At 48.0% G+C, this 24,076-nt stretch overlaps 1 protein-coding gene across 1 annotated transcript in view; it reads right to left on the minus strand.

Annotated features, from left to right (window-relative positions):
- Positions 1-445, minus strand: part of cbln4 (cerebellin 4 precursor) — a 159,980-nt gene extending 159,535 nt beyond the window's left edge. Inside the window, exon 1 of the mRNA XM_070895020.1 lies at positions 167-445. Coding sequence (XP_070751121.1) covers positions 167-445 — 279 coding nt within the window. The remainder of the gene's footprint in view (positions 1-166) is intronic.
- Between the last annotated feature and the right edge of the window lie 23,631 nt (positions 446-24,076).

The raw sequence follows: 24,076 nt of genomic DNA on the forward strand, positions 1-24,076 counted from the left end.
ATTTAACCCTTTCTACAATGACACTACACTTAAAATGAACTCTTAAAGCACCTTTAGTGCTGACATTGATATAACGTTAAATACTGAATCACAGCTGCCCATCTTTCGACATCGGTCCTCTATATAAGCGCTGTCCTTTTGAAGTGAAAATCTCCTGCCAGATTACCTGATCAAAGTAAATGATCCGAGTCTTGTTGCTCATCTCGGACGGCTCGTGGTTGGTGCTTCTCACGGCTGAGAAAGCCACCTTGGAGTTGGCGGCGCGGACAGAGATCCCAAGCGGGGAGGAGGAGGACGATCCCTTGGAGTCGGCGGTGGGATTGGAGTCACAAACCACCAGGCACTTCCCCTCCAGAACGATGGGCTCGGTGTCATTCTGGGCCAGCACCGGCCCCGTGGAGAGCGCCAGTCCCGCCACGGCCATTAGCACCATGGACAGCATCATTCTCACCAGCACCCAACAGCACTGACCAACCAAGATCTCCAAAAAACAAGCCTCCGGTCTCCCCCCTCTCCGTCCAGCAGAACTCCTGGACACCTCCCCTCCTTCTTTTCTTCCTCTTCTTCCTGGATGTCTACGGCACGAGCGAAAGCAGCTCTTCTTAATCTGTTCTACATCTGGATATCCCAATACGAATCAGAACAAACCCCTCCAGAAAACATTGCATCGCACCTTAAAGTCCCCCGTCCCTTGTAAATCTCTCTTCTCGGGAGTGAAAAAAAGCAAACCCTTCTTGCTCTAGAAGTCCCGGTGTGAATTATTGATGGGAAAGACCATAGCCAAATAAAATATTATTTGACGTTCTCATATTAGTTAATATCCCTCTGTCCGATCTGGACGGAATGCAGCTGCGAGATATCGATTGTCGAGGTTCACTGCTGATTCTGCTCTCTGTCTGCTCTAAGTGGCAGCGTGGTTGCAGTTCGGAGTCGCTGTAATCGCGAATCCCTCAGGTTTTATGTCATAAACCCACTCCACTTTCAAAGACTGGCAAGACTAGTGCTAATGAATGCTCTTCGTTGCCTTGTTAAAAATTCTGTCTGTATGTAAAATGATCCTTCCCAGTAAGATGTCAAGATAAAGAAATAAAAGACACACGCAAATAACAATAAGTGGAACACCGTTAAAGATATAATAGATAAGCAATGGCTATCTTTAAATTACTCAGTTATTCCCCACGGTGCTTTAAACGCAAAGACATGCTACTGGCATTTTCGTTTTGCCTACGTTTCTCTTCGTCTGCTTTAAAAAAAAATCACGAATGAATCTGCTTCTGGCCAGAAAACAATCTGATTGTTGCAAAAGTCAAGCATTTTAATGCAATGCAAACTTTAACAACTGGAAATATTCTGACGGATTTTTAAAATCTATAAATGATTAGAAAGTTCAGCTGCAACTCGTGTAAAAGACTCAGTGTACTTGCATACGTACTTGTATTTGTTTCATGGTTAGGACATTTTCAGCATGTATAAATATTGTACGTTTTAAAGAAACGTTAATCTGTTTGTTCATCCAGAGTAAAATGTCACCCCTTTTGTGGCTCAATACTGCTTTAAATCGCACTCCTCGTTTTAATTTTCAATGGCGCCACCTTGTGGCAGCTATCGTTATCGATCTATTCCCGTCAGAAATGTCCAATAAATTAATCAATGGTCCTTTCTATCTAGTACATCAACACTAACTACATAAATATTTGAGGGATATAGTGGAAAATCATTGTTCAGATGGTTGTAAAGGTGAATCAGAGTATGTTATATTGCTCATACCCCAAGTCTGAGGATAATATAAGGCACTTAATGTCACTTCTGTAACTTAACTGTTGAACGGAATAGCTTCTAAATGTTAAAGTCAACATTTGGTTTACTGCACCATTCAGACAAAGTGTACTTTTAAAACCTGAAATGTTTGCTTATGTTTTGCCGAGTTTGTTGTTTCCCCGAAATTCATAATTGAAGCCAATTAGGAATGTATGACTATATGAACAGGAGTCGGTCATTGAATTAGATCATGGCTGATCTGTACCTCAACTTGCCGTGTAGGAGCTCCGAGCAGAGCACATGCTTAGAGAGTCTCGTGTGGGCCATGTAGACGATGTGGCGTACCCAACGGAGCTGGTCAAGTGTGGTCAGTGCTTCAATGCTGAGATGTTGGCCTGATCGATATCCTCCCAGTGGTTCCGGCAAGCGAGCCCCAGGTGTGCAGAGGAAACTCTTCAAGGACACCCTCAAAGCCTCCTTGATGAAGTGTAACATCCCTACCAATACCTGGGAATCCCTGGCCCAAGACCGCCTAAAGTGGAGGAAGAGCATCTGGGAGGGCACTGAGCAACTCAAGTCTCGTCACTGAGAGCATGCAGAAACCACGCGCAGGCAGCAGATGGAGCGTATGACAAACCAGGCTCCCCACCCACCCTTTCCTCAACCACTGTCTACCCCTATTACAGAGACTGTGGGCTAGATTTTCCACTTCACATCGCCCATCTAAGGCCCAACTATGGCCCAAAACGGACCTCTATCACCCATTTTGAGCAAAAAGTGGAAACTAGGCCCAAAATATCGCCGGAAAAACAGGCCCCTAAGTTTCCACTTTGATCACCGAGATGATCGCCCAAATAATCGCCCACACAAGGTCCATCCCAAGTTTTGGCACCTAGCATGCACTTCGCTGGGCCGATGCAAGGCCCAAAAGAGTGCTCAAAAATGGTTGCTTTTTCAGGGCCTTACAGAGGGAAATGGGCACTACGGATGCCATTTTTAACTTCGGAGGAAGGGTGGAGAATTAGTTCTGATATATTTAGAGAGTAAAATTGAAGACAATTGTACACAGAAATTTTGGACAAGGAATATAAATAGGTATTATCAACTTATTTATGCTAAATAGATCTCATATATTGGAATAATTTAGTAAATAGCTTTTACATAGTGAAGTTATTTAATGATATTGTTGGGGCCTATCAAACTGACTGGTACAGAGAGTGCAGAGTACAGTGATTAGAGAGTATAGAGTAGAGAGATTATTAAAATTAGTGAAAGTAATTATTGATAGTGATTATGGGGCCTATGCTTTCCCTGCCTTTAATTGCAACCGCTCACAGACTGGTTACTGAAAGGATCAATCGAAGAGGTGGCACAGTAATGTGTAGACGGAGACGAAGACAGAGGAGGAGACCGTATAGGCAACGAAGGTACTTGGAGAAGCAATCCTACCTGAACTTGTCTGAAAATGCTTGTCTTAGGAGGCTGCGATTCCGGAAGGAGGGCATCGATGAGATATGTCAACTCGTCAAGGATGATCTGCAGCCTTCCAGCACCATCAGAACTGCACTGTCCATTGAGGTGAAAGTTACTGCTGCCCTAGCCTTTTACGCATTAGGATCTTTTCAGGCTTCAGCTGGCGACATCTGCCATATCTCTCAGCAAGCTACACACTGTTGCATTCGACAGGTGACTGAAGCCCTTTATGCTCGCAGGATGGACTGCATAAGCTTCCCAATGACCAGGGAGGCACAGACTGAGAGGGCTTTGGGTTTCTCGAGAATAGCAGACTTCCCCAAGGTGCAAGGACATTGCCCTGAAAGCACTCTTAAAGAACGCAGAGGTGTTTCATAACAGAAAAGGGTTCCACTCCCTAAATGTGCAGCTTGTTGTCGACCACATTCAAACAATTATGACAGTAAATGCTACATTTCCTGGCAGCATCCATGATGCGCACATCTTATGTGAGAGTGCTATCCCTGACCTGTTTGCCAATCAGCCAGAAGGTCACGGTTAGATGCTGGGGGATAAAGGATATGGCCTTGCTAGTTGGCTCATGACCCCTCTGCGTAATCCTGTCACTGAAGCACAGAGACGGTATAATGAAAGTCACATAGCGACTTGCAACATCGTTGAAAAGACAATTGGACTCCTAAAGCAGCGCTTCAGATGCCTGGACCATTCGGGAGGCAGCCTCCAGTACCACCATGATCAGGTAGCAGAGTTTATTGTGGTGTGTTACATGCTGCATAACCTAGCTATAAAGAGAGGACAAATAATGCCAGATCATGCTGCAGGTCCACCTCCAGAAGGAGATGAGACAGATGAGGCAGCCGGCGAAGATGAAGAGGAGGAACAGGTGGGAGAGGACACGGGCGAGGACATAGGGGAGCTTAATCAGCATGGCGGTCTAGCACCGGTACCACCTCACCTTTCCCGAAGGCCGGTAGCCAGTGGCAGTTACACGGCCGCTAAGCTTTTGTGTCAGCAGCTCATTAATGAACGCTTCGCATGAACTATTATTGTTGATATTCAAACGTTCAATTACAGTTACGGTTAATCAAAAGTTTCATTTGCATGGGAAAACTGAATAAACAAAAAATTATGCATGAAAAACTGTACATTGTAAAATTTATGTAACTAAGAGAGAAGGTACAAAAGTTGCAGAAATTTTTTTTTTTATTAACAAACAGAAATTTTTTTAAACAACTAATGAACAACATCCTCACTCCAACCACCCACCCCCCGCACCAACCCACCCTTCCCTCAAAATCCCCAAAACGTTAAAAGAAGAAATACATTTTAAGGAACAAGTGACCATTTCAGTAATGACAACAAGTGACCGTTTCAGTCATTCTAACAAGTGAGCAATTAAGTGATGATAACAAGTGACTATTTCAGTCATGCTATTAAGTGACCATTTCATTCATGACAACAAATGAACATTTCACTCATGATAACAAGTGACCATTTCAGTCATGCTAATAAGTGGCCATTTCATTCATGACAACAAATGAACATTTCGGTCATGTTAACAAGTGACCACTTAAGAAAGAATGGAAAGTGAACAGTTAAGTAATGTTAACAAGTGAACAAGTGAACATTTAACTATTGAATAAAATTGACCAATTTAGTGGCAGTAACAATAACAATAACAAGAGTATAATAAATTGATAACAGCAAGTGAACATTGTAAAACAAGTGAACTACATAGACAAGAACTCCCCCCTCCCTACCTGCGGCCACGTTTCCCTCCAGATTCTGTCCCACCCCGTGTTCGCACCCCACCCGCCTGTTTTAGTCTACGCAGACCGACACCAAGACGTCGTGCAGAGTGGGATGTCAAGACTTCCTGTCGTGGTGGAGGTGACGGAGAGGAAGCGGAAGCCTGAGGCTTTACTTCCGAGTCCGGAGGAACTGTGCTCTCCGTACCCACTTGCGTGCTAGGGGTCTCGCTGCGAGCAGACACGACACCTTGGGGTGCAGCGCCATGTCCAGCCAGCAACGCATGCCATAGGGCATTGGTTGTGGCTGTCTGCTGCCTAATAGCCTCCAAGGTCTCCCTTGCAGTCAGTGACTCCTCAGAAGACCAGTTGGAGAAATTCTGGGAGAACTCGCTCCAGGATGCTGGAAACTGGCTCCAGTTCGCAGAGAACTGGCTCCAGTTCACAGATAATCCCTCGAACCCCTGGATAAGGTCACGACCAATCATGACCGTCTCCCTGCACAGGGAAATCAAGCTCCCTGTCTGGCCCTCCAAGGCAGGCGATTGCTCGCCTTGCTGACCAGACCTCCGTGGGGTCGGGGTTTGCAATATGACGCGCCTTGGCGTCACCACCTGCACACCGCTTGGTCCCGGTGCTTCTTCCATCTCAACCGAGATAGCCGCAGGTTGTTCCCCACCCACAAATAAAAACTCTTCTTCTTCTTCCTCCGGCTCCGGCTCCTCCTCCTCCTCCTCCTCGCGAAGCACAGCAGCAGGAGTTTGCAGTGGCTCCTCCTCTTCTTCAGCCTCCCGCGATGTAGGAGACGGTTCAGTGGCAGTCGACTCCAACGACTCGACGACCACTTGACCTTTAATTTGATAAACAACGATTAACTATTCAATTCATTGCATTACAATTTTTCTCTAAGTCAAAACATTGCAATGCTTTCATTCACCACATATGCACAGGGATCACAAGCTTTAACATGACCTTACATGACCTCATTCGAACATCTATAGTACATCACCATTATATATCAGATTATATTATATTAGCATAACATTAGATTGTAATTGCATAACATTGCATAACATCTATGTTTCTATAGATGAGGTCCTTACTACTAGGGGGATCAAGGGGTATGGCGAGAAAGCAGGAATGGGGTACTGAAGTTGAATGTTCAGCCATGAACTCATTGAATGGCGGTGCAGGCTAGAAGGGCCGAATGGCCTACTCCTGCACCTATTTTCTATGTTTCTATCAAATTACATTTTAATTGCATAACATTACATGCGTAACTACGATATTTTCAGTATCTACTAATGATTCACACATTGAACAATGCACATTTCTCATTACTCACATGTCTCAAGGGTGGGTTTGGCCACACCACGGGATGTGACCGAATGGCTTTCTGGCCCCACCTGCGAGCTCCTCGTAGGGATTCAGAGGCTGCAACATGGCAGAGCCCCCGCCCGTCCTGCGCTGCTCCCGATTACTGATCGATATCTTTTTCTGTAAATGATACGATAACATTGCACGGCATAAGCAAATGGATCAGTCAATTTAAGACATTGAAGACATTTAAGACTGACAGATTTAAATTTTCTAATGCAAATTAGCATTACGTTGCATATTTCACACTGCAACATTTAACTTTATGCTGGGTTGCATAAATTTATTCATAATTTAGTTATATTTACATGTAACCAAATAACATTGCGGATTCTAGTTATTATTTACATCATTAAACAATACATAAATATAAATTTCAACTTACTCTAGCGGCTGCTAATAGGCTGTTCCAACGCTTGCGGCACTGGTCCGGTGTCCGGACTTCATTTGATGCTGACATGACCACGTCAGCAATCTCTGCCCAAATCCTGCGATATGCACGGGGTGGAGGTTTCCTATGCCCACCCCGTGTCAGATCCTCCCACCTGGTGCTCACTACATTCACCAGGGTTTCCTTGGCCTCCTCGCTGAAAGGCTTGGCCCTATGCCTCTCAAGTGATGCCTCCATGTCGATTAAGATGACTTTATTCTGACCACAAAATACTTTCTCCTCTCTCTCTCTCTCTCTCTCTCTCTCCCCGACCCTCACAGAGCTTCTGAGCATGTGTGATGACTCCTGACCTCCCCAAACATGGGAAAGAACATCAACCTAAAAAAAAATCAACCTGCACATGTGCAGTAATGCGTTGCTAGGAAAGCTTTTTTTTTCATTCACTTCCGCTTTCTTTGGGCGATCGTGAGATCGCCGAGAAATCACATCGCCCATTTGACATAGCTGGGGTAAGGCCGAGAGGAAAATCGCAAAAAAAAAATGACCCTTGAGCCGGCGATCAGCAGGGCGATAGGTCCCGCATCGATGGAACAAGGCCCGTTTTTTTCGGCCTTAGCCTAAAAGTGGAAAGTCTAGCCCTGTAATTCCTACATTGGACTCTACAGCCACCTGAGAACTCATTTCTAGTGTGGAAGCAAATCTTCCTCAATTTCAAGGTGATGATGTACCTCAACTCCATTTACCATATACCTTTGCCCAATATCGCTTGATACCTTACCTAACAGAAATCTATTGATCTCAGTTTTGAAAATGTAAATTGACCCTGTATCCAGAACCTGATGTGACATATTCTTTATCCATTCCACTGGGCTGGATTTTCTCTAGGTTTGCGACCGGGTTTTCGCCGCGATTTGACTCTCCGTGGCGAAAACCCAGTCGGCGGGATCCTCGGGTACCCGTTTGCGGCGGAGCTTCCCCGTACCGCCGGCGGGAGGAGCGCCGATATGCAATGACACAGATTGCGTTTGTGTCGTACTTTCAGCACACTCCCGACATTTACGCCACGCCCAGAATACTGACAGGTCAAACCTGTCGGTGCAGCGCTGCCAGCAGCACTAAGTATAAAGACCTGCAAAAAAGGTAAGTTAAAGTTTTTATTTTTTACTTATTTTTCAGCGATTTAGTAGGCAAGGGTTTTGTGAATGTTTTTTTGATATTTTGTTGCCCCCCCACCCAAGGCCTCATTCCCAGCGCTACCAACCCAGGACTAGCACTAGTCTTGCCACTCTCCTGTCTTCCAACCTACCACAGACCTTCCCTTTTGTTATTTCTTCCCCTCCGCCTTGCAGTGCTTGTTAAGAATCTGTTCTTTCCGAACACTCTCCAGTTCTGATGAAAGGTCATCGACCCAAAACATTAACATTGCTTCCTCTCCACAGATGTTACCTGACCTGCTGAGATTTCCAATATTTTCTGTTTTTATTCCAGATCCTAGCATCTTCAGAATTTTGCTTTTGTATTAGTGTTTAATTCACTGCCACTTCTCTTCTAGGAATGCCAACCTTGAAGAAGTTCTGCTCTTCCCTCAGACGGGATTTCCATTTGTCTCTTTTACCTTGTTCACCTGCTTTGCTTTCTGTTTCCCTTCTCGTGTTTGATCAAGTATTTGCCAAGATTTGCTTTCACAACCACATCTCTTTCCTCAGTAACTGTCTCCGCCTCGAACATAATCCACGTGATTTCCAACTGAAATTTCACCCTTCGTGTTTTGGATTCACCCAGGATTACAGATATCTCTGAGATATTCAGCGTTCCTCCGACCACTGCTCTCGCCACATCCTGGGATCCGCACTCAACGCTATGCGCCTCCACATGCACGCTCTTGATCTCTATCTTCAACAGCACCGATTCACTCCATCTCAGAGCTGTCCTGGTCTGCAGTTCCATTTCATCCTTCGCCTCATCTGATGCTTTAACCAAAAACTTTTTTCCTTCCTTTCAGATGTCAAGGATCGTAAACTTCCACCAATGCCCTTCCGGAACCTTTTTCCCCACACTTCCCTCTGATCCCATCCCTTCTTCCAATCTCACCCCCTGCCGTATTTTCACTATCCCCTCTGACCTTCCCCTCTCTGATCCCGAATGATCAGTCCTCAGCAAAGGCCTGAGCTTCATCCCCTTTATGCCCCCACTTCAATGAATTTCGAGCTCGGCACGATGCTGAGCTCTTTTTCCGCCGCCTTCACAATCCGTGCCGACTTCTTCAGCCAGTCTTCCCCCTGCACAGCTGACCCTTTCTCCCATTTTCGCCAACTCTCTGACACCTCCTCCTACCTCCCCCTGGTCCATGACCCCCATTACTGAACATCAAGCCATAATTTGGAAGAAGTGAGTGGAGTTAAAGGAGAAGTTGTTCAACGTGAGAACAGGTTCAGCCAGGCGGAGGAGGGTAGTGGTGGACCATCATTGACCTCATCTCCTCGAGATCTTCCCTCCACAGCTACCGACCTCATAGTTTCCCAACCCCACTTCTACCTCCTTCCCAAGATCCACAAACAGGACTACCCCGGTAGACCCATCATTTCAGCCTGTTCTTTCCCCACAGAACTTATTTCTTCTTATCTCGACTCTATTTTTTCTCTCCTTGTCCACTCTCTTCCCACCGACATCCGCGATTCCTCCGAACCTCTCCGTCAATTTAACAGTTTCCAGTTTTCCGGCCCCAACCGTCTCCTTTTCACCATGGACATTCAATCCCTCTACACTTCCATCCCCCACCAGGATGGCCTGAGAGCGCTCGGCTTCTTCCTCGAGCAGAGGCCCAACCAATCCCCATCCACCACTACCCTCCTCCACCTGGCTGAACCTGTTCTCACGTTGAACAACTTCTCCTTTAACTCCACTCACTTCTTCCAAATTAAAGGTGTTTCTATGGGAACCCGCATGGGTCCTAGCTATACCTGCCTTTTTGTGGGATATGTGGAACATTCTTTGCTCCAGTCCTACTCGGGTCCCCTCCCTCACCTCTTTTTCCGGTACATTGATGAATGTATTGGTGCCGTTTCCTGCACTCGCCCTGAACTTGAAAATTTCATTCACTTTGCATCCAATTTCCACCCTTCCCTCACTTTCACATGGTCCATCCCCGACTCTTCCCTTCCCTTCTTCGACTTCTCCATTTCCATTTCTGGGGATAGGCTTTTGACCAGTATCCACTATAAGCCCAGTGACTCTCACAGCTACCTGGATTTCACTTCCTGTAAGGACTCCATTCCATTCTCCCAGTTTCTCCATCTCCATCGCATCTGCTCTGATGACGCCACCTTTCACTCTAGTGCCTCTGACATGTATTCCTTTTTCCTCAACAGAGGATTCCCCTCCACCGTGGTTAAAATAGCCCTTGACCGTGCCTGTACTATTTCCCGCACGTCTGCTCTCATCCATTCCCCTCCCTCTCAGAACCACGCTAGGATTCCCCTTGTCCTCACCTTACAACCTACCAGCCTCCACATTCAACCGATCATCCTCCGCCATTTCCGCCACCTCCAGCGTAATCCCACCACCAATTGTATCTTCCTCTCCCCTCCCCTCTCAGTATTCCAAAGGGACCACGCCCTCCGTCACACCCTTGTCCATTCCGCAGTCACCCCCAGCAGCCCCTCCCCTTCCCACGGCACCTTTCTGTGCAAGCACAGAAGATGCAACACCTGCCCTTTTACCGCCTCCATTCCCACTATCCAGAGCCCCAAATACTCCTTCCAGGTGAAACAGTGATTTACTTGTATTTCTTTCAATTTAGTAAACTGTATTCGCTGCTCACGATGTAGTCTCCTCTACATTGGGGAGACCAAGCATAGATTGGGTGACCGCTTTGAGGAGCACCTCCGTTCAGTCTGTAAGTGCGACCCCAAGCTTCCAGTCGCCTGTCACTTTAATTCTCCACTCCATTCCCACTCTGACCTCTCGGTCCTCAGTCTCCTATACTGTTCCAATGAAGCTCAATGCAAGCTCGAGGAACAGCACCTCATCTTTTGTTTTGGCACTTTACAGCCTTCTGGACTCAACATCGAGTTCAACAATTTTAAAGCGTTACCACTGCCAAGCTTTGGCTCCCTTTCTCCCTCCGCCTCCCCCCGCCCCCCCACCCCCCCACCCCAGAGCTTGTTTCTTTCTTTCTTTCTTTCTTTCTCCTTATCTCTAATGGCAGTTGGTCATTATTCTGCCATTGACACCCTATCTTGACTAATGTTTTTCTAACTCCTGGCATTACCATTTGAATGTGGGCCATCATCCCTTTTGTCTCTAATCTCTCCTGTCTTCCAACCTATCACAGACCTTCCCTTTTATCTTTCTTCCCCTACCCCTTTCAATGCTTGTTAAAAATCTGTTCTTTCCGAACACTCTCCAGTTCTGACGAAGGGTCATTGATCCAAAACGTTAACTCTGCTTCCTCTCCACAGATGCTGCCTGACCTGCTGAGATATCCAGTATTTTCTGATTTTATTCTGGCTATGCACAGTTATCTTTACATCTTTTAAATTCTCAGCAGCAATCCTTCCAAGATGTTACGAGCATCAAATGGTCAGAATCAAACCAGGGTTAGCTGTGTGGGGCCCATTGAAGTGATCTGAGTTTCTTAAGTAGAAATAAACTTTTCACAAACAAGCAGATTGTGTTGTGGGCACAGCCTTGATAGGCTGAGAGTGCTGGCCATTTCTCCTTCCCTAACCCGCCCCCTATCAGCTGTGACAGTATAAGCTGAGCACATTTCTGAAATAGCAGCGAATGCACGTTGTACACAAATACAAACTCCACAAATCCGACCTGTCTAAACTTTAAAGAGGATATAATCTTTGGGGAGCTAGGATTTTCCTTTTGCTTTGTATATGTGGCTCGGCAAATATTGGAGTAGAATCGGAAAGGAATGTAATTAATGGGGTATATACAACACTTTTGAAGTAAACAAAATTAAACATTAAATCGTGCCCCCCGATCTGGGGGACACTCCAAACGTTTCCCAAGGCTCTTTTTTGTTTTTTTTGTATTTTTGTAGATTTTTTTGTGTTTTTTTTGGGGCTCTAAAACCATAATTTACAAGTGCCCCCTATAAAAGGGGAGGGGTGGGGTGTATACATTTCCCCATTTCAATGAACAGCTAAAAACAAATAGCTCTTATTTGAATATATTAATTGGTTAAGCTAATGAGTCTGCACAATTGGTGCGCCCCAATAACCTAAAATAGGAAGTCCTGGTTTATGAAACTCAGGACTATATTCATTATGGCATTAGTTTGCCAGTATTGACAAATTACATTAATTATATTTCTGCGCAGATCTTTCTGAAGAACTCTATGTAATCAATTAATGTTTTCAAAGTATCTCATTAGCTCAAAAACCATAAGCTGTGTCCTCGAAAGATGTCAGAATGTATTCAATAACAGGCTAATGATATGCTAATCAAACTCAACTCCTCAGGTTTAATTTGCTCTGTAACACACTAATTGTCCTTTCTGGGAGGTTAGTGTATTTGCACCTAACACATGATTGCGTAGCCAGTCAGAACACAGCTGTAATAATGAAGCATCCAGAAATCCTCATTGAGAAGCCTGAAAATATTGCAAAATGCACTGAAAGCCTAGATTTTCCTCACTTGACATGGCAACCGTGCACGGAAAATGCGTGAAAATCCCAACGCATTGGAATACACCAAGATAATGTCCTGGATGGGATCAATGGCATTAGAACAGCTGGTATCAACTGGGCATGTGCTCCATTTTAATATTAATGGTTGGGAAGAGTGGCCATGCCATTTCTCACTGCTCTAGGTGAGAAATATCCTGGAGGTCACAGAAAGGACACAGTGGGGGTGAATTTTCATATGGTTCTCCCGATCACCCACAGTAACTCTAATGGAAGTCATGGAGAACTGGCGTAAAGTGGCTGACAACTGCTGTTTTCGCTGTTTTTCCCCCAAGGTTCTGCCAATCTTTTACCGAAGTTGCAGCAGTAGATCGAGAGAACCCCATAAAAATTTCAGGCCAGTGTATTTTAGGCATTTAACTGTTTTCTTCGATTGTGGTGTCTACAGGTGCATACAATGTGTACACGTGCCCGAAGAGGCCCCGCAAGTTACGGGTTTAGGTGCACGAAATGCATGCGCCTAAACCCAGCATTTGCAAACTGTCACAATGGCTTTTGACCGATCGCGCACCTCCCTGAGAGAAGGGCCTCTGTGGACAGAGATTTGGGCTATTTGCCTAACTCTTGCTCAGCGAATGTCCTTCAAACTCTTGTGCCTGGTAAAAATAGATGTAAGGCCTATTTTACCAGCGTAAGAGTTTTAAAAGATAGAAAAAATAAATGTTATTACTACTTTTATTTTAAAAACCCTGCCCATGAAGGTAAGTTTATGTGTAACACTATTAACCAATTAAAAAAAATCAAAGATTTTTTTTAATAAAACATTGAATTTAATTTAATGTCTATTAATTTTAAACAGTCTTTATATTTGTGTGTGCATTTCTTTTGATTTTAGGGGTATTCTCATTCATAGTAATGGGAACTCGGAGCTCGAAGCTCCCATTACTATGGATGAGAACACTACATTGTGATTGGAGGTCCAGGCCGATGCGATCTCAGGAACTGCTTATACTCCTACGATGTGTGGGCCTCTGCATTGCAATTCTTGTTATGTCTTCAAAATAATCAATGATATAGCACACACTGTGAGCCGCTAGCACTAGTTGCCATGTGCTATCCTGTCTTTTCAGAAGATAGACTGAAAAACACTCTGGGAATATGGAAGTGATTGCAAACCAACAATAAATTTGAATAGCATACATGAATGAACAGAATACAATTTTCCATTTTGGCACATCTATTTCCTACCACTGGCAGAACTCACTTACAAGTTAGCAGTCCTTGACCAAACTAATTTAAAGGTGAAGTCATGACAGAAGAGCTTAGACCAGTGTCATGCTCCGCCTGTGCTATGTGGGAAGGCAGGGACGCTTCCAGTGTCCCTGACTACTATGTGTGCAGGAAGTGTGTCCAGCTGCAGCTCCTGACAGACCACATTGCGGCACTGGAGCTGCGCATGGAATTACTCTGGAGCATCCGTGATGCTGAGGATGTCGTGAATAGCACGTTTAGTGAATTGGTCACAGTGCAGGTAAAGGTTACACAGGCAGATAGGAAATGGGTGACCAGCAGGAAAAGCAGTGGAAGGAAGGTAGTGCAGGGGCCCCCTGCGGTTATCTCCCTCCAAAACAGATATTCTGTTTTGGGTACTGTTGGGGGAGATGGCTCATCAATGGAAGGTGACAGCAGCCAAGTTCATGGCACTAGGGGTGGCTCTGCTGCACAGGAGGGCAGGAAAAAGGATTGGTGAGCTATAGTGGTAAGGGATTCTATTATAAGGGGAATAGATACGCATTTCTGCGGACGCAATCGAGACTCCAGGATGGTATATTGCCTCCCTGGAGCAAGGGTCAAGGATGTTTCACAGTGGCTGCAGGGCATTTTGGAGGGGGACGATGAACAGCCACTTGTCGTGGTGCATACAGGTTCCAACGATACATGTAAAAAATGGAATGAGGTCCTACAAGCTGAATTTAGGGAGCTAGGAGTTAAATTAAAAAGTAGGACCTCAAAGGTAGTAATCTCAGGATTGTTACCAGTGTGACGTGTGAGTCAGAGTAGAAGAAGCAGGATAGTTCAGATGAATGTGTGGCTTGAGGAATGGTGCAAGAGGGAGGGATTCAAATTCCTGGGATATTGGAACCGGTTCTGGGGGAGGTGGGACCAGTACAAACCGGACGGTCTGCACCTGGGCAGGACCAGAAATAATGTCCTAGGGGGAGTGTTTGCTAGTGCTGTTGGAGATGGTTTAAACTAATATGGCAGGGGGATGGGAATTTATGCAGGGAGACAGTAGGAAATAAAATGGGGTCAGAATCAAAAGGTGGAAAGGAGATAAGGAAAAGCGGAGGGCAGAGAAATCAAAGGCAAAAATCAAAAAGGGCCAAATTACAGCAAAATTCTAAAAGGACAAAGAGTGCTAAAAAAAAAAAACAAGCCTGAAGGCTCTGTGTCTCAATGCGAGGAGCATTCGTAATAAGGTGGAAGAATTAACTGTGCAGATAGCTGGTAATGGATATGATGTAATTGGGGTTATGGAGACATGGTTCCAGGGTGACCAAGGCTGTGTAGGGGAGGATGAAAACCCCCTCATTTTACCCAGAAGGAAAAGGGCTGTGGGATCGGTCTGTGCTGTGAATTGAAACAAAGATGGTTTGACCTTGGCAGAGCAGTGATTGGACGGGGGAGGACACCGGTGGGCCAATGGTGGGACAGAGTCAGCCTGAAGTATGGGGCTTTCAAGCCAATGGGAGAGCACTTGTTCGAAAACTGTGGGACTGACTCATACTATTGTCTTCCCCATGTTTACACTATGGAAGGAAATTATGCAGACCTTCAGAAAACTAGGGAACCCAAAACAAACCAAGGGCCTACACAATGGCTACAGGAGGCCAACACAATTAACACCTACTCAAACCTTGAGTAGGTTAGAAAAACTGAATTGGAGGAAAATTATGCAGACCTTCAGAAACCAGGGAACCCAAAACAACCCAAGGGCCTACGCAATGGCTACAGGAGGCCAATGCAATCAACACCCACTCAAACCTTGAGTAGGTTAACATCAGTGGAAAAAAACCCCGCAATAATCTAAAATTGCTGCATTTTTCAAAATCACAAAGCCCACCAATGGGAAGAATCGATTTTAGCAGGAGAGGCGGACTGGATAATCTGGCTATAAAAAGGGGTTTCTGACGTAGTGTGGGTGGTTCCCTGCTCTCGTGATCCAACAACCAGCAAGCCTCTTGACACTGAAGGAAAACCAGTGTCCGAAGACACCGAAGATAGAAGAAACAAACCACCAGACTGCAGAAGGTGCAGTAGTGAGTATAACTTCTGGTCCCCGGAACTCTCAACTCAGTTAGGCCAGGAAAGGTGGGAGGTTGGGCATTGTACTGCTAAACTTGTGTAAAGATTTTCATGGTGTCCGTTTAGTGGGATTGAGGGGGATTGTTTTGTTGGTGTATTGCTGTTTGTTGAGATACACCTTGTCAAATAAATTGGAAGACTAAGTTCCTCTTGGAATCACCTTGTCTCAGTTCTATTGTATTACATCTCCTGATCGTGAGTCTTATGTCAGAACAGTGTAAGGGAAGCTAGGTGCACTTCGAAAATGCTCAACTGTGTGTCACAGGCTAGAGAAGAAGGGGTTAGGAGTGTTTGACACTCACAGGTGCCTCACAGGCTAAGCATAAGCTGTAGGGACGCACGAGTCTCAAAACCCCCTTCATAAGCTGTGGACACAGTCTCTCCAGGGGTGCTGTTGCAGCACTCAGGGTACCTCACAGGCCAGGTATAATCTGTGAGGGCAGAAGCGCAGAGAGAGACACTCAAGGCACAACAACACACCCTGAGAACCCCTTACAGAACATGGTGACCGCGGCAGGTCATAAGCAAACAGGAGATGTTAATATAACAGATGAGGTGATAAGAGAGGAAACTAAAATGGAGGAGAGAATTTCCTCATATATTTTTGGCAAGGTGAACCTCACCAAACCTTGGGTGCAAGCCCTCACATGGGCAGAGCACCCAGTGGATCCTGCTGCCCAGTGGACAGCAGGGAAGGACCATAACCGCAGGGTGGAAAAGGCCATCTGGCTTATCTGCTTCACCCGCCAAGTCCGAAAGCTCGACCAGCGGGTGAAGGACTTGGAGCAGAGTCTTCAGAAATCAGAGGAGCTCTCTGCTATCTGGGCTGCGGTTGGGGACAACCTGCTGGCCGAATTAGCTGAGGAGCAGCAAGGGAAGAGGCAGTTGGAGGAGACCTTCCGAAATAGCCGGGACTATCTTCAGTGTCAGGTCACTGAGGCCAAGGGTAGTGAGGGGTCCCTCCGGGAACAGAACACTCGGTACACCCAGAAAATTTGGGAACTAGAGAATAAATTAAAAGATGTACAGGCAGCTTATAAAGTGGCCAGTAGCAGTGAGTTTGCAGATCACGGTCCCTGCCAGGAGAGGATTAAAACTCTCACCCACGCTCTATCCCAGGCAAAGGAAATGGTCGCCCTGATAGAACCTGGAGGGTCCACAGGGGACAAAGGAGAGTATTGGGGGGTAGAGGAGAATCCAAAGGCAAGAGACGCCCGACCACCTCCTGAGGCACCGGTGGTTTGTCCGGTGGGGTACCAGGAGGAGCGGGGAGCGCAGGTAGTAGCATACCCAGGGCTGGGGGCAGGACCAATGTGTCCCGCTCGGTAGTAGGGATGTGAGGCTCCCGCCGAGGGTCAGTTAAGGGCTGGATCAGGCGACCAGGCACTGTCTGCTGCACCGGGTATGGTGGGACAGCCGGAGGTAGAGGGACCAGCGCAGAAAGATCCTGAACCAGGGCAGATGTGCCTGGTCAGGCAGCGCAAGTACGGTCCTCCACAGGGAGGTGGCCAAGGTCAGGGAGCACTGGAGAGCGACTTTATTATTCCCCATGGAGTTCAATCACTCAGGGCCATGGTGGCCCATTTGGCCAAACTCACTCTCAGCGGGGACCCGTCTATCCACTTCATGGAGGTGATGCAGGCAGGGGAAATTAATGGGTGCGACAGCCGAGCTGCTGCTCTTCTCTCTGGACAGCAAATTGTACCAGGCCCTACCAGCAGAATGCCGGAGGGGGCAGTGCACATTTACTGAGGTACAAAGGGCCGTCCTTGAGGCTATGGGCTTCGATGACGGCAGTCCTTTCGAACAGGTCGAAAGGACAAGGCAGCTCGCAGGGGAAACCCCGCAGGCGTTTGCGGACAGGCTGTGGGTGGTATACCATGCCGCCTGTGGGGAGCTCCTCGACCGGGCGAATCTTTCCGCTGTACAGACTGGCCGCTGGCTGAGGATGCTGGTGGCAAACTGCTTGCCCCAGCTCAAGGCCAGGGCAGAACTGTGGTTCGATTCCCGGGATCCCAACCTCACCGAGGAAGCAGTGGTCAGGCAACTGGCACTGGACCAACGGAATGGAGGAGGGGAGGAGGAGAAAACCTCCAAAGGTCGGGTAAATGAAGTAAAACCCAACTTGATTCCCAAAAGGGAATGGCACCAGGAGGGTGACCGCTCATCTGATAAGGAGGGAGTGTGCTACGGGTGCGGGAAAGCTGGGCATTTTAAAAGAGATTGCAGGAGCCCAGTAAAGAGATATGGGGGGAGAAGTCCTTCAGGAGCCGCCCAGAGTGGGGGAAGTGGAGCGAGTTCTTCACCATCCCTTGACAAGATAGTAGCTGCAGTGAGGACAGCGCTGGAGGGGACTGGGAAGGTCGCCACGGCAACAGGCAGGGAAGCACCAGCAACCCTGCCAGTACAGAGGCCGTGACTAGCCCAGACCCAGCCTGCATACCTGTGCCCACTAGAATACGATCCCTGGGGATGACCCTGGGTCAAGATGGAGGTTGAGGATGTATTGGGTACTTACCTTTTGGACACAGGTGCTTCCAGCACGATAGTCCATTCGGAGGACCCCGCAACCTCACCTCTATCAAACGGGGTGCCGTATCTAGTTGGGTTCACAGGAAATGAGAAGGCTGGGTTTTTGTCAGTCCCGCTCGCAGTTCATTTAGGAGCACTCCAAACACAATGGAAGTGCGTCCTGATGAACTGGGAGCAGGTGGGAAAAGGGATCTTGGGGGCTGATTTCATCATCGCTCGTCAGATCCTAGTAGAATTGAGGAGTCCGACCGGGGAAGCCACTTCACCGGCCAGGTGATGCAGGCTACCCTAAAGGTGCTGGGGATAAGAGCCTACCCTTGCCAGACCTGCTGGCAAGAGAAGGTGCTCGTACAGGTTGCCCATGGGACCCATACGCGGCAGGCAGGATAGCAGCAGCAAGAAGCAAGCCAGGGACACAAGGGAGCGTAGGGGCGGCTGCGGCCTCGGACCTTAAAGTAGTCCAGATGCAGTATCCGGTCCTGAAGGCTGCCTTGGCTGCTATCAAAAAGGGGGAAAAGGAGAAGGGCCCATACAGTGATGCAGATATTGCTATGCGGGAAGGCATGTTGTTTAAAGGGGACAAATGGGTAGTGCCGCCACAACACTGGAGGGAATTCCTTCAGCTGGCCCATGAGGGTCCAGGTGCGGGACACCCTGGGCCGGAATCTACCTGGCAACGGGTAGAAAAGGCAGGGTGGTGGCCAGGCCTCCGGGAAGACGTCCGCAACTTCTGTGCGGGCTGTCTGGTTTGCGCTGCAAACAACCCAGACCCTCAGAAAAGGAAGGTGTCTATGGGACACGTCAGGCGGGTAGAGGGACCGTGGCAGTCAATCCAAATCGACTACATCGGACCCCTACCGGTCGCCCAGGGAGGTTATAAATACTGCCTCGTCCTGGTGGATATGTTTTCCAAGTGGGTGGAAGCCTTCCCTTGCCGAACAGCTACTGCGGTGGGGACTGCAAAAATCCTGGTGAGGGAGGTGTTCTCTTGGTGGAGTCCGACCGGGGAAGCCACTTCACCGGCCAGGTGATGCAGGCCACCCTAAAGGTGCTGGGGATAAGAGCCAAATGGCATGTCGCCTACAACCCTCAGTCCTCAGGCCCTGCAGAATGCCTGAACCAGACCCTAAAGGAAAGGCTGCGCAAGGTGACGGGAGACTCACCGAACAAGTGGGTGGAGGTCTTACCGTTGGTCCTCATGGGAATCCGGGCCAGTCAGTCAAAGAGCACAGGGTACTCACCCCATGAGCTGATGACGGGCCGGATCATGAGAACCCCAGTGCATGTGTTGGCGCCGGTACTCACCGAAGGGCAGCTTCAAGAGGTGAACCGGGATCGCTTCGTCAGGAATCTGTTTGAACAGCTTCAACAGATTCACTGGCAGGCGGCCAACAACATGGGCAAACAGCACCGTGCCAATCGGCTGCTGCTGGAACCCCGCAGTCACCATGATTGGGAGGTGGGCGACCAGGTGATGGTGAGAAGCTTCGCCCGGGTCGGGGTATTTGAACCACTGTATATGGGACCATACAACATAGTCGACAAGGCTAGCCCGATGGTCTATGCGGTTCAATTGCCTCGCCGGGTGAAGTGGTATCACATTAATCAGTGTAAATTGTTTGACCGCAAAAGAGGTAAAAAAAACAGAGGGGACAAGCAAGGGAAGGGAATCAGGCACTGGGGGAAGAACAGGCCCCGGTGGATTTCGAGGCTCCGGAGGAGGCAGCGGGCCCCGAAGCTCTACAGCCGGGGATGGTTCACTGCTCCAGTAAAACTATCCCACCACTGGGTAAAGGTTCCCAGCCCACTAACAGAAGTAGGGAGAAAGTCTCTACCATTAGCAAGGTCCAAGGGGAAGCTGAACCTCCAATGGTGGATCAGCTGGGGCTAGCCCAAGAGGTGGAGGAGATAGCATTGCAGCCCATAACGTGGGACTCTGCACCGACAGTAAGGAGGAGTAACAGAGTGCCACAGCCCAGGGCGCCGTGGTTCCCTGATTACTTAGCTCCCCGCCCCAGACCGAGAAGACGAAAGACAACAGGGAAGGTGCTCTGTTGCGCTAGCAAGGGTCTCCCACCGATTATCCGGGGCTCGGGAGGGCCTTGGAGGGCAGCACAAGACTCATTAAGGGGGACTATACGAGCCCCTCAGCGGAGGGCATCCTGGTCCCCAGGGTACGGTCAGCCGAGTAGTCGACGATGCCTGTACAGTGACAGGATGTAGCCTGGCCACCCGGGGATGGGTGGCGGTGTATATATTTTCCCTTCCTGTTTTGTTACTTTGTGTTGTGTGAATATGTGTTTAGATAAGGCAGTGACGGTTGGGTACAGCATTTTTGTGTTTGGAACATGTTACGTGGGCCAAGCCTGGAGAGGTCACTCAAGGCAAGGCCATGTTCTTCTTGCCTTTCAGATGTCAACATCTCCCTACTGGATGTTAGTGATGCTGGTATCGCTAAGGATCTGCACCGGGCACCGAGGGGACACCGAGGACTCCCTGGTTTTCGGATGCTCCGAGGGCAGAGTGCCGACAGTGACCACAGGAGAAGGGACTCCGGCGGCGGATGGCCGGGTCACCTACTCCCATGAGGGGAGATGGCCTGGGTGGTTGGGATCGAACTCCACCAAGTACTCCAACCATAAGGACTTTACCTACAGAGAGGCCTCCATCCCCTGCCCGGAGATCACTGTGGCCACTTCCAGAGTGAGAGTGACAGACTTGTATAAACAGTGGGATAGGGCCGAACCGGGCAGGCAGAGGTGTGGCACTTTAAATGACATTTTCACGGGGTTTAACACCAGGGCGTCCGCCATAAACAGTTTGGATAACATGCAGCTGGCCCTCCAGATAAATGGGTTAAAGAATCAGCTGAGCAAAATCCTTGGGGACGAGAATACCGTAGTGGGATCCGCGCTCCACGAAGAGGTGGCAATGACAGTTCGCTTAAAGGAGATTATCTCTCAATTGGAGGCACAGACCAAGGCTGTAAACGCCTTGATTCGGGAGGATAGAAACACCTCCGATCAAGCCGCCCAAAATGAGGAGTGCGTGCTCTATGGGGTCTGGTTGCTGGGAGAGGGACGGAGTAACCTCGAAGATCTGAGACAGGGACAGGTCCCCTCCTGGATCAGCAACCAGCACTTAGTAGCATTGCATCCTTATGATAATGTTTTGAGTCCTTGCCAACTTCGTGTAGCGTCGGAAGCCTACCCGGTACCGGTGGACTGTGGAAAGTCAAACCATACCATCATGGGTGTGGTGGTCAGGATGCCCGTGATGGGAGCGTCCCCATGACCAGCACCCCTGTACCTAGTGGAGAATGTGGGAGTCATTCGTGGAGGGGTGCATGTTCGATTCCAAGAGGTTCCACCTTATGTCACAATGTGGGAGCACACTGACAGGTACAGACCTCTCGGGTTGTCGGAGCAGGGGAGCACAGGTAATCCTGTGGCCCCAGCACTTGAACGCTTTTGCAAGGCCACAATGCGGGTTCAGCACTGCTGGGGCAGAGCCTATCAATTGCACAATGGAGGTAATGGCCCCTAACCACATGCATCCACGGGTAGCATATGTAGGCGTTGTGACATATTGTGTCACCACAAGTGCCCAACGGTATGAACACGGACCGGGAAGGTGGTGTCCAATACCATACAGCAGCTTTTGCTTTAAACCCAGGGCAGAGGTTCAAGTGGCACACACCAGAATCACACCCATCCCTGAACCTTCCACGATTCACCTCACGGTACAAAACAACCTCAGCCACCTACAACAATATGTCGCCCATTTTGGCTATCCCATTGCCCCACTACCTGAGAAACTTACAGCCCTCCTCCAGGCAGTGGATTTGTCTCAAAAACATTTTTACACCATGGAGCAGAAAACTGAAATTCTAGCAGGGGAGATTGCCCAGATTAAACTCCCAGCATGGTGGGATTTGGGAATACGGGCAGACATACCTGCATGGATCTGGGTGGGATCGCATTCCTTAGCAATCGGCCAACTCCTGATTGTAGCATATCTGCTAGTTACAAGCTGTAAGCTCAGGAGAAAAAGAAAAAGAAAGCAGTCCCTCAGGCTACTACACAGACAGGAGAGCCCGTTGCTAAACACTCAAGGCGTGTAAACAAAGCTTGACCGCGACACTTAGGTGGTTTTGTTATTCCCAGGGGTGACTGCGTTTTCATACATGGCCCCTGGGGAGTTGCAGGGCAGGTTTCTTTGTTTTACGGTTAAGACTGAAATAAGACTCAATGTACAATTACTGCTGTAACCTTAAGTATATAAATGTATATTGCTGCTGTATATTGTAACCTGTTGGATTCTGTGTTTTGTACCGCATTAAAAGGAATTACGATATATATCGACGGGATCAATTTAGAGTTAACTGGGGAAAGTTGCGCAATTTGGGAGACCTAGGGTTTTCTCACCACCCTGAACTTTGACACACTCGAGTGGTGTCTGGGGGATTATGTAGGGGAGGATGAAACCCCCCTAATTTTACCCAGAAGGAAAAGGGCTGTGGGATCGGTCTGTGCTGTGAATTGAAACAAAGATGGTTTGACCTTGGCAGAGCAGTGATTAGAAGGGAGAGGACACCGGAGGGCCAATGGTGGGACAGAGTCAGCCCGAAGCATGGGGCTTTCAAGCCAATGGGAGAGCACTTGTTCGAAAACTGTGGGACTGACTCATACTATTGTCTTCCCCATGTTTACACTATGGAAGGAAATTATGCAGACCTTCAGAAAACTAGGGAACCCAAAACAAACCAAGGGCCTACACAATGGCTACAGGAGGCCAACGCAATCAACACCCACTCAAACCTTAAGTAGGTTAGAAAAACTGAATTGGAGGAAAATTATGCAGACCTTCAGAAACCAGGGAACCCAAAACAACCCAAGGGCCTACACAATGGCTACAGGAGGCCAACGCAATCAACACCCACTCAAACCTTGAGTAGGTTATCAGTGGAAAAAACCCGCAATAATCTAAAACTGCTGCATTTTTCAAAATCACAATGCCCACCAATGGGAAGAATCGATTTCAGCAGGAGAGGCAGACTGTATAATCTGGCTATAAAAAGGGGTTTCTGACGTAGTGTGGGTGGTTCCCTGCTCTCGTGATCCAACAACCAGCAAGCCTCTTGACACTGAAGGAAAACCAGTGTCCGAAGACACCGAAAATAGAAGAAACAAACCATAAGACTGCAGAAGGCGCAGTTGTGAGTATAACTTCTGGTCCCCGGAACTCCCAACTCAGTTAGGCCAGGAAAGGTGGGAGGTTGGGCATTGTACTGCTAAACTTGTGTAAAGATTTTCGTGGTGTCCGTTTAGTGGGATTGAGGGGGATTGTTTTGTTGGTGTATTGCTGTTTGTTGAGATACACCTTGTCAAATAAATTGGAAGCCTAAGTTCCTCTTGGAATCACCTTGTCTCAGTTCTATTGTATTACGTCTCCTGATTGTGAGTCTTATGTCAGAACAGTGTAAGGGAAGCTCAGTGTGCCTCGAAAACGCTCAACTGTGTGTCACAGGCTAGGGAAGAAGGGGTTAGGAGTGTTTGACACTCACAGGTGCCTCACAGGCTAGGCATAAGCTGTGGGGATGCACGAGTCCCAAAACCCCCTTCATAAGCTGTGGACACAGTCTCTCCAGGGGTGCTCTTGCAGCACTCAGGGTACCTCACAGGCCAGGCATAAGCTGTGAGGGCAAAAGCCCAGAGAGAGACACCCAAGGCACAACAACACTCCCGGAGAACCCCTTACAGCTGGGAACTCATCATCCAGGGGTATTCAAT

Source organism: Pristiophorus japonicus, chromosome 12 (assembly GCF_044704955.1).
Source record: "Pristiophorus japonicus isolate sPriJap1 chromosome 12, sPriJap1.hap1, whole genome shotgun sequence".
NCBI lineage: Eukaryota > Metazoa > Chordata > Chondrichthyes > Pristiophoridae > Pristiophorus > Pristiophorus japonicus.